The sequence below is a fragment of the Thermobia domestica genome, chromosome 7 (assembly GCF_964235325.1).
Source record: "Thermobia domestica chromosome 7, izTheDome1.hap1.1, whole genome shotgun sequence".
Taxonomy (NCBI): domain Eukaryota; kingdom Metazoa; phylum Arthropoda; class Insecta; order Zygentoma; family Lepismatidae; genus Thermobia; species Thermobia domestica.
In genome coordinates, this window is record NC_137460.1 from 144,968,645 (window position 1) to 144,980,517 (window position 11,873).

At 34.9% G+C, this 11,873-nt stretch overlaps 1 protein-coding gene across 3 annotated transcripts in view; it reads left to right on the forward strand.

Moving 5' to 3' along the window:
- The first annotated feature begins 804 nt into the window (after window positions 1-804).
- Coq4 (Coenzyme Q4) overlaps window positions 805-11,873 on the forward strand; it is a 28,404-nt gene continuing 17,335 nt past the window's right edge. The window contains exons 1-5 of one of the 3 annotated variants that reach the window (XM_081765355.1): window positions 805-979; window positions 4,157-4,354; window positions 9,734-9,830; window positions 11,142-11,244; window positions 11,740-11,869. In XM_081765355.1, coding sequence (XP_081621481.1) covers window positions 4,180-4,354; window positions 9,734-9,830; window positions 11,142-11,244; window positions 11,740-11,869 — 505 coding nt within the window. In that variant the 5' untranslated portion in view covers window positions 805-979; window positions 4,157-4,179. The other 2 variants (XM_081765354.1, XM_081765356.1) reach the window with 2 other exon arrangements.

Consider the following 11,873-nt stretch of genomic DNA (forward strand, 5'->3'; position numbering starts at 1 on the left):
TTAGACAAGGAGAGGCAAATGAGGGGGAGGAGTTGGATTGAATACTAGAAGCAACTAATCCATTGAGACATGTATTTGTGGATGCATAAGAAAGCGGGGAAAGAGTGTTATTAATTTGGACTTGGAATTTGTGTAACAATTTCTATGCCACGAACTGTACATTAGACCTAATTCTTGTAATATTACGCTCTATTAAGGATTAAAGTTCCTCAATCAGGTTCGAATTAAGATGCAGGTACCCTTTGAAGTAAAGTTAGAGTCTATCTGTTCATCTGTTTCTAATACAACTTTCGACCCTGCACTTCATTCGTCAGATTAGGTATGATTTTGCCAGCCAGACAGGTCCTTTCAAGGGCGGACATCTGGCCTGCAGTCTGTAGTTTGCTCGTCACTGACTCACGGTATTTCGAATGAAATGTTTTACTATATCTAAGTAGTGCATACTGCTGTGTCATTAATAAATTACAGTTACATGGGGTGTGATATGTGTGTTTATTCTCCGTTGTAGAAGTGTCGTGTTTTTTAATTAAGCATAATTAACTCAAGAATGATAAGTATGGAGGAGAAGACAGTGTTTGTGAATAGATAAGTATTTTACTTTGACTTTGGTTTTATTGATTATGTTTTATTTATTCGATTTTGAGTTTAGCGACCCTCCAGCAGCGAGAGTATATAAGACATGATTACAGATTAACGTGGGACTTGAACCTCATGAGCTCCCATCGGGAATCGAATCTGGGTCTCTGACGCAAAGGCGCGTACGCTAACTACTTAGCCACATGAGAACTCTGCTTATGTTTACGTACGTTATACATGTTTAGTCTACTACATGGTGTTTCGAAAAAAAAAAGAAAGAAAACAAAAAGAAATGTTATTTTCTGTCTTAAATCCGACAAATATCTAATTTAGCGACTTCTTGATAACTTTCGCGGTTAAATTTATGGACATTTTGCCAATAACAGTTGGCAGCAGTGTTGAGGTGAGTTTTTTAGAAGAAGAAGAACAACAACAAAAAGTATAATAAAGTTTTTTACATTTAATACGGTACAGATTTGTACAGCTAAAAACAAAACTTTGGTCCATTCAGAGTTTGAATTCTTTTTAAGTGGAACTCTGTGCGATCAACAAATGATTCTAGTCTGTTCTAAATGTGTTAGAATCTTTACGCAACGTAAGTTAGGGAATTGCGTTTAACACACATGTAGTAGTTGTTGGTCTTGGAAACAGCTGATTTTTAACAGGAACTATTCCATGGTTGTAACAGATCAGGACTCTATAGCAAATTTTCTTCATTTTAAATAATAATAAAAGAAAACAAAAGTGGCGATTTACAATAGGGGCACCATTAGAAGATAACGTGCAGTTTTATTGTACAAGTCTATAGTATAAGTAGTAGTAGTAGTTGTTGTAGGAGGAGGAGGAACGGGTTAGAAGCCCAGGAGGGGTTCATTGGGTTCTGTTCTCGACATAAAATGGGCAAATTAAAGACCCCCAAAATTATTCCTACATTTTACAATCTATGGATCCGTGTAGTAAAACTGCACAGTAAAAATTATTTGCTATTTCATTTTGTGACGATATAATTATATTCGTACTACTTTACTTTTGGCGCATCTCTAGAAAGATTTTTTTTTTTTTTTAATTACAATTCTTTCACATCATCTCATTGTCGTGTAAAAGGTTACTTGACGTGGATAAAATTCAAGGGAGGCACCAGAAATAGCAGTTCAAAATTTATAATTCTCTTATAATTTGCGTATAATACGGCTTCGAAATGTATGGTATAAAACTATAGTGGAAAACCAACCTCTGCTAGATGGCTGTTAAAACACGAATTCTGTTTAACAATCAGGGAAGGTGCGTCCGAAGAAAGCAGGCGCGTCAGTGACTGAGTATACGCGTATGCGTGGGTAGTAAAAACAGAGAGTTTCAATAGCACTTTTCTTGGTTTTATATTAGTAATGCTCCACTTGTAAACATAAAATACAGGTTCTGTACACTGTGCACAAATATAGCACTGGTAAAAATAGCATCTAATGGATTTATCGGCAAGGTTCTAGAACACAGGTCCTTTTTCTCATTTAGCTGTAATAAAGACAGAAAACAACGTGCCCTGAGGGTTTCTAACCCGCCTTCACTCGCTAGCGCTCGCTCGGCAGTACTATGTGAAGTAAATATTAAACTTCGATACAGAAAGGAACTAATCTAGCTACTAACCTATGTAGAGGAACCTGTGTTTAGAACCTTCCCAGATTGATTTTTTATATGCACTCATTTATTTTATCCGTCGTAAAGCACTTGTAATGATTTTACACTAGTAACCCTACACTTGTAAACCTAAATATAGCTGTATTATTTTGCATTTAATTCAGTTGCCTGCAGAATTTTTTTTTCCTTGCAAACATCTCTTTTCATGCAAAGTATTGACTTTTACCTGTAAATATTCGAAAATGCGGTGCGTCAAAACCAAACCACCACCTTTTGTATAGTTTAATTTATTTCTGGAGAAACTGACTTAAGAAATTCGCAAGTACTAGATATTTGAAAGATGCAATGATTGGTGAAAGCTGTTACAATCTTTCCCTCTTTGAACAAGGAGTTCCGTCAAAAATTTTTCAGAATCCATTTATGTTATCAAATGTGCATTTTGTAAAGATCTTGGCAATGTAACACATTTTTGACGTTTTTTCTGTCTCCAAAACTGTTATATCCTTTCTTCATCACAAAATTGGAAAAACTGATAGAAATTTTATTCAGCTATTTGTTAAATAAAATTTTGATTGATTGGAGCTTAACAAAATTGAGATGGGGCTTGCTGTTTAAAGTTGGATCCAAATCATTACACGAATTTACATTTTCCAGGATGACGCGCGTTAGCCATTCGGCATGAGGAGGCTCCAGTGATAATTGAATTCAGTAACATGCATACGGAGATCACTCATATTAGGCACTTGGCCATCAAAGGGACATTTTAAACAAAGTTCACGTACGTTAACTTCATCAAGGTTGTCTATCACAGATTAATGTTCAATGTAACAAAAGTATTGAGCAAAGAATGCAAACAACGAAGGAAGAGAGAAAAATGAAGCTTTTGTTTTTCATTAGTTACAAAGAATTTCTGCATTATGCGATAAAGAAACCGCTTGAGTGGTATTCTCTGAAGAATAAACTCAAAATTCCCTGGAGTCAAAATATACAATCTCATTTTTTTTTTTTTAAATAAGATTTTCGAGCTGGAGGGCCAAAATTAGCAAGAAAGAGAGAGACAAAAGAAAAAAAAAAAAAACAGAAGAAGTTAGTTGATATTCCTGTTTCGATGTTCAGTTACTCAAGAAAATATCGTAGGGGACATGTACAAACCGTAAAATTAAGTGAAAGTGACATAAATGAAAAAAGAAAGTAAACTATTTGTAACTAAGACAGAAAACAGCGTACCTTGCGGGGCTCTAACCCGCCTTCACTCGCTAACGCTCGCTTGGCAATACTGTGTGAATTGAATATTGGTAACCTAATTTATGGCATGCATCCATAAAACAACCAAATCTGAGAAGAATATCGAAAAAAAAAAAAGGTAGGTGAAAAAGCTGGGCCCCCATCGCGAAACAATATTAAAAAAAAAATCTTTCAACAGTTTGTAGATTTAGTTCGATAACGTGGGAAGAAAATCCAAATAATACATATTTCATTTTTCATATGAGGCAGTCAGTCGATACAAAGAGTTTGTACAATACGTATTTAAAAAACCCGTTGGTAGTCAGTACTATTGCTACAAGGAAAAGGGCAATGCTACTTTATCAAACCTGTTTTCACTTTTTTAAATGGAAATGGATATGTTGAATTTACAGTGCAGTGATGAAGTCAAAATGACTGATATCGCTTTCTTTGCAGGTTTTTCTTTTCTTTTCTTTTTTTTTTGGGGGGGGAGGGGGGATAGGGTGCACTTGCAGTTTATAACCTATGAAATACAACGTAAGTTCTTGATTAGTTTTATATATAGTGTTTTTTTATGAATTTTATATCTTATCATACACTTCCTTTACCGAACTTCTTGAAGTCTCGAATAATATATTTTATGATTGAAGAGGAACAAGTATTTATAAATATGATTTTTCATTTGTTTTCTGTAGTTTACTAAATATTTCTTTGTTTTTTGCAGGCAAAAAGTGGACTCGAAGTTGGATGGTATTTAAAATAGATCCTGCACATAGAAATTCTGTACACACGCAGAATGAGATCAAAGATAATATGCACGAGTATGACTTCTCTTCAGCACACATTCGGACGACATTCTTCCAAAAATTCCTACTTAGCACTGGATCAGCTACCATTTCTCTTTTCAATCCTGCAAGAGGAGGTTTGTTACATTCCGTAAGGTAAAGATTTATTGGGTACTTACTGCGGTAGGTACATAACACGTATCAAATAAAAGAAGCATTTGGAATGTGTAGAACTACAAAGTTTATACGAAAAAGTATATTTTTGGGTGGATATTTTGTAGTATGTTTTAATGGTTATTTTTATAATGACATGATGTATATATATATATTGAAGAAGTTGCTTAGTAATCTTTCGAAATCAAACACACATGACATAACTCCTGGTTCTTGTTGCAAAATGGGAAATATTCATTACTAATCAAAATCAGTATCTATGCTAAATGATTTTGAAAAGAGTGCCCAAAATTTTCAGTTCTTTTAAATATAATTTTAGCTGAAAACGAAATGCATGTCAGTGACTTACATTGAAAACACTGTGTACATTTATAATTTGGTTTGCATTCATTGAGAAATTTCATCACTAATGTATTGGAAGAATTACCTGAAAAACCAATTTGTAATTCAATGTGATAGATGACTCTCTAATTGTAAATTCAGAAGATAGTGCAGACAAACGTTAGTCATTCTACAAATAGTGTAGGTGATCCTTTCCTTTATTGAAATTATATATTTAGTGTTCCAATGTAAGAAAGTAAGCAACGGAGGTTTCCATAAGGAGAAAATGTATTTATTGTATACATAGTTCTTGCGTCAAATAGTTATGATGCTAGCTATTGGTATATATGATTTCTGAATATATTATATTAGTCTTTTTTGATTCTTTATAATCAGGTTAAATAATAAGTTTTATAGTGGCATGTTTATTAAATTGAATAGTGTAAGTCTGTAATGTTTTCTGTAAATATTTTTGTTAATAATATTCCAGAAATGGTATGTGAAATAGTGATTATGAGCGTGGATGAAGGCAATTGACTGACATACTTAGAAATGTATTATTTACTAGCTGGAATACCCTTTCTTCGCGCAAGAATAAGAGTAAAATGTTTGAATCCTCTTCTCTCTTAGAACATTCATTTTAATAAAAGTGGTAATGATAAAAATGTAGAAGGTACTCTATTTTAGGCATAAATATTGAGACACTCTACCCCAACAGAATATGCGTTTAATCAAGTTGATATGATTCAGAAACCTAGCTTGAAATGTGTACAGCTATCTTCCAAAAGTCACCCCTTCTTTCTCCCATACCGATGGCGGCTGAACTTAGACTTTGACGCTGTTAGTAATGTAATTATTAATCTCAACGACATCGAGAGCTATGGCTTCGATAGTAATATTAGTCGTTTTCTGTTATTTGTACATGCCAACCCCTTCCCAGGAACTGCATAATTTATACCTTTTACCATACATTTACTGTTAGAGCATTTCTGTTTCAAGTGTGCCCCTTCTAGCGCTACTATCGATGTGCGTTTTCCCGTACTTTCCTCGAAAGAGGAGGGACAAGTTGCTGCGGCCGACATCTTTCAGTTGTTGGATGCAGAAGCGTTGTCACAATGAAATATTTCACGGACTTCGCTGTGCTTTGCCTTGTTAGCCATTCTAAGTAGCCTACGTTCTCCACCCGTCATGACCAATCGACTGAATGACAAATTGGCAAGACAGCTGAGGTCATTCACTTCTTTTTCCTAAACGAAGGGAGTGTTTCCTCCGTCAGAGGTTGGGGCCAAAGTATGTTTTACATATTTGAAATAGAAAGGCTCTACCAGCAATTGTATTCACGTAATTTGTTGGAATCCCCGATTATCATGTGGAGCATTTTTGTACACTTTTTCATCATATGTGATCTTTGCATTTTTGGATAATACATGTTATGTTTCTTTACATACCGTCTGAAACCGCCGTCCTATACACAGATTTTTTTTTTTTTTTTTTTAAACCTAACCTGAATCAAAGTTATTTTTTCAATTTTCACACACTTTTAACTTGAAGAGGAATCCTTTCATTTATCATCCGTCACCATTAGCCTAGAAAATATAACTGTTATACGTTAAAGATTTGGTTTCATTTCAGTTCTTTTTCCGAGAGTTTATTCTGTACTGAGACAAAGTAGGTCAATCACACGTGTGTTTTTAGTTCTAAGTGTTCTTCTAACTTGAATGATGTATTATTGCGTTTATTGAAATCTTGTTGTTCATTTTCCTCAATCAACTTTTGATAAAATACTTGAAGGAATATTCCAGTTTCTTTGGAGTCATCCTTGCTGCCCTGACACTACAATGTTGTACATTAATGGAATCTACAACTAAAAGTAATTGACACTTTCTTTTATCCGACATTTTGTTCTCGAGTTACTGCTTTCATTTTCCAACAAATTTTCGGGTGGTCATAGCGCCGAAGGGAAGCATTTCTACACCTAGGTTGGATTATACTTATCGTTGTATCTCGATGTCAGGAATTACTTCCCGACGTTTGTTACATGAATTAAGTTACACCCTGTAGATATGCATCCAATAGCTTTCATAGGTAAAAAGTTTCTAATGATACAAGAAGAGTGAAAAAGTACAATTTCGTTTCCCTGTATAAGACCCTATTTGATTCCTGTCCTCTTTGTGTGTTATTGAATTTGAACCTATAGAAAAATTGGTGTGTTAAAAATAGTTGTTTCCTCCATTAGTTATTATAAACAGTTAAAGAAAAAAATAGTTTATTTGTTTTGCCCAAGTTCATCAGAATTAGTGAGAACGTCTTTCACCCCTCACATAGGATTAGTTTTAATATGCGCGACGAGTTGAAAATCTTCGGGAGAGAGACTTTTAGCCAGGTAAAGAATTAGGTGGGAAGTTGATATGAAAGTGGATTGTAGGAAGATGGTTAATAACAATTGGTAAGAGATATGATTAGCACAGGATAAGAGCTATTGGTGAGTTTCTATCTTTGTGACTATGAACTTTGCATTCTAAACTCATTGAGTTAATTTAGGATCATTTTTATTACTGTGGAAATAAATAAGAATATTGTAAACGTGCTACTTGACGTAATACAGCGTGGGCCATAAGTCGCTTGACACTAACAGTTAATCAGTTCTCAGTTGACTAGAGTAGTAGTAGTTCATTGACGTAAACAATATGTTATGGTTTGGTTCGTGAATAATACGTTTCAAGAAGTCAGTTTATAAAGATTTGTCAAACCTCGTTTCATTTGTAATCAAATGACAGTACAATCTGAATGAATGGGTTGCCAGGTGAGGTACCATTGGATGGCCAGCGCGTTTGCTAGTTCTCGCCAATGAACTTTTCTGTCTGTGTATTAATGGAGATTAATAAAAAAGTTTCTTCTGAAAAAAAAAAAAAAAAAAAAAAAGCAAATTTGAAAGAGGGTATTACTTTTGAATTTGATAAATCCAGCAACATTGATGTTGTGATATGTTGTTCTTTGTTTAAAATATATAATTTATGCATTAAAAATGATGCAGATCACTTTAACCCTTTGAGGATCTTATGGTAACTTTTGGACCATACGGGGTGTTTCATGGTACATTGCGTTATAACTCTCCTATTTGAGCTTTTTCGTCCGGTTTTTTTTTTGTTTTTCAAGTCCAGAGACATTGTAGAAGACATTACGTATGGTTTCACACCTTCCTGCGTCGAGACATAGGAGGTGATGACGTCATAAGTCTAAAATTTATATTTTCGTGTAATACTTTTTTTTTGGGGGGGGGTAGTAAAGTATTTTTTGCAGGCTTATTTTTGCACGTAGAAGATTGAAATTTCGCACAAACATGCAGTCTACCGAGTAGTATTTACCAGATTTTTTTTTCAGATTTCTGCGTTAAAACAGGGGGGGATCCAGAGGGTCAAAAAGTTGAAAAAAGGGATATTTTTACCCAAAAATCCCGTTTTTTCTCATTTTCCCGCCTCAGATACATGATGGAGACAAGTGAATGGTACCGCCTGAAAGGCAGTTCTATTCTGAAGAGAATGATGTGCGACACATGGCCCTAGGGTAATTAGGGAAGTGTCAGGGAATTTTTACCAAAATATACTTCTGTATAGGGGAATTTTGGACATTTTCGGTATTATTTTTTGCGGGCTTACTTTTGCACGTAGAAGATTGAAATTGTGCACAAAAATTCAGTCCACCGAGTAGTATCTACCAGATTTTTTTATCAGATTTCTGCGTTAAAACAGGGGGGTACAGAGGGGCTAAACCTTGAAAAAGGGAAATTTTTACCAAAAAACCCCTTTCACGGGATTTTCCCGCCTTAGATACATGATGGGGACAAGTGAATGGTATTGCCTGAAAGGCAGTTCTATTCTGAAGAGAATGATGGGCGAGACATGACCTTAGGGTAATTAGGAATGTCTCAGGGAATGTTTAAATATTTCCCTCTGTATACGGGAATATGGGACATTGTCGGTTTTTTTTTTTTTTTTTTTTTTTTTTTTTTTTTTTTTTTTGCGGGCTTACTTTTGCACCTGGAAAATTGAAATTTTGCATAAACATTCAGCCCACCGAGTAGTATTTACCAGATTTTTTTTCAGATCTCTGCGTTAAAACAGGGGGTCCAGGGGGGGCTAAAAGTTGAAAAAAGGATATTTAGACCCAAAAAAATCCCGTTTTTCCTCATTTTCCTGCCTTAGATACATGATGGAGACACGTGAGTTATACTGCCTGAAAGGCAGTTCTATTCTGAAGAGAATGATGGGCGAAACATGACCCTAGGTTAATTAGGGATGTCTCAGGAAATTTTTTACCTGAGATCATGGTGTTTTACGGTAATTTGGGGTATGGTGGGAATTCCTGATAAAATTTCTCTCGTCCTTGGTATTCAAGATAGAAACTTGAAATTTGGCACACACATTCAGTATACCAAGTACTATTTCTCAGAGTTTTTTTTTTTTTAGATGGCTACGTTCACAGGGGGGGGGGGCAAAGTTCGAGAAAAAAAATTTCCCTCCGAAATTTTCACTTTGACATTTTTTCCGCTTCTGGTGTATGGTATGAGCATGCAAGTGGTACCAGTTAAAAGCCAGCTCTATTCTGAAGAGAATGAGGTATGAATTATGATCCTAGCATAAATAGAGACGATGCAGTAGCTGCTTGACTGAAAGTCTAAAAAATAGCCCAAAAACACAAGATCCCAAAAGGGTTAAACACTTGATTCACGTAACCTAGTTGATGAGTAATTTATTTTAAATGTATTTTTGTCAAGTGACTGTACAGTTTTAGTAATATTGTGAAGAAACTTCAGTACTTTGTTAGCCGTCTCGTATCATGGCTGGTTCTTCACTTCATTACAGGTATTCGCATTATGTTTAATATTTCATTTTAAGGAATTAAGGATACACACTTTCTAGTTTTAACATTTTATTTACGCTATGTATCAGTGCTTTTTTTCTTTCTTTTTTAAATTTTTTTCTTAACCTAATGATGAATTAATCTCTCATTAATGATTGCAGACATGATAGCCACACTGGGTGAAACGACTGGCCACAGAGCGCTTCGAGTTATCAAGCAAAGAATGGAATCGGATAAGGAGGGTTCTGAGATACTTAAGTAAGTTAATTTTCATATTCTAACATACGTACGAATTGTAAACAATGAAAAGAAAGAGAATATTAAAAAGAAAAAAACAATATGTTGGCTGTAAGCCTGAGATCGTGTTCGATTCTATCCTCATCGCACATGGGTTTCATTCTATCTCTACTTATAGAGACGTATTTAAAACACCTGTTCTTGCATGAGAACAATAGGTTTACGGAAAAATTTGTGAAAGGTACATTAGAATCCCCTATTTTCCCGTTATGATGCCTAAGAAAATTCAGCTCGACCCAGGTGTTAATAAGTTTAAAGATACATTTCAGACGGTGCAGAAATTTTCCTTTGCGAAAAATTTAACCTCGCCCCTTCTTAAGATACGCATTTCAAACAAAGTGAAATGATAAAATCAGAGATTGACGCAAGTGCTGTGTTTAAAAATCATTTTAAACAGTTCAAAATGTTCTTTCTCTGGCCATTTTATGAACACAAAATGGGAAATTAAAATTTTTAGAAATTTCCTCCCCGCTTAGAAGCGGAGTTTTAGACAACGCCGAGGCACGTGACACATAGTTAATAAGAAATTTGTATACAGAGTTTTATCTCCTTAATTTAAGAGGGTCACATAATAATCTGTTTTTGGCGAACCTTCTCTCATTGGGTGCCCATTTTAATAAAAGTGACGTGACAAAACTTGTCCCAAGTGAAGCACTATGTTCAAGAATTTATTTCAAACGGTTGATCCGTTTCTCTAAAATTATACGCTATTTGCGTGGGCAATTTAATGTAGTTTAATTTTGTATTCGATATGTGTTTTGCTAAACCCCATAGTTTTTGAGATATTTAAGAAACTTGAAAAACCTACCTTTAAAACCCCCTTCACCGCCCGCCGACGTCCCATCCTCGAGGATTTTAATATGTTGTTTAGGGCATTTCCCCAACAAGAGTGGTATGGTAATGTAGTGAAAGGAAAATGAGAATAGGAAGAAGATAAGGACTTATTGTATTAAATGCAAGATATTAACTAGAACTACTATTACATGAATACGAAGAGATTAGCAGATTCTGTATTAGTCGAGCGCCCATCAGTTTGTGATAAGTGATCTGCTAATCATGATGGAATGCGTATTATATTATGTGTTTTTATAGATTTGTTTTTGAATTGTAATCAGCCTAAGTAGCTATCATGACTTTACATTCATTGATTATTGTCAGTTTAGTACAAAATTAATAGACAGATTTCGGCTTAGAAAGTTAGGTGCCTGTGTAAACATTTTGATGTGTTAAAACGTATAATATTATATACTAGGTATTATTTGTGTTTTTCAGGAAAAGGCCACGGATAAATTCTACAACAGTAGATCTTGAGTGGTTGGCAAAACTCCCAGAAGGCACATTAGGAAGGACGTACATAAACTTCCTCGAAAAACATGTGAGTATTTTTTGATTTGATCTCAGAGATTCTACAGATTGAAGGCGAATCCTCTGTCATAACATGACTACTTAGTTCTTCAGGGAGAAAGGCCCTTAATTCTAATTCTTGAGTCAACCATGTCGTATAAATTGATTTAGGCTTATCGGGATATCAAAGGTTAAATAAAAGACTAGTGCATTGACGAAATTTTCCCAAACGTAGTTAAATAAATAATGTTAATCATAAGTTCTGGAGCACATTGATCTCTTGAAATGTTATAAGAAATAGTGCGTTTGTTCTAAGTTATTGTTGAATTACAAAGTTTTGAATATTATCCTTGAGGTGGAAACCATTGCAACGGGAACATTCCTGGTGAATTTTGTCTCATCGTGCGGTGCAGCATATCAGCTGGAATGGCTACAGTTTCTTTGTTAATGCTTTCTTTCAGTTAATGTATGCAAGAAAATATATCAGGACAATTGTTATATTCTGGTGAAATATTTTTTATTGCAGAAAGTGAGTCCAGATTCGAGGCCCTTGGTCCGTTTTGTAGATGACCCTGACTTGGCATACGTCATGCAGCGGTATCGGGAAGTGCATGATTTGTTCCACACTGTTCTATATATGCCGACAAATATGTTAGGTAT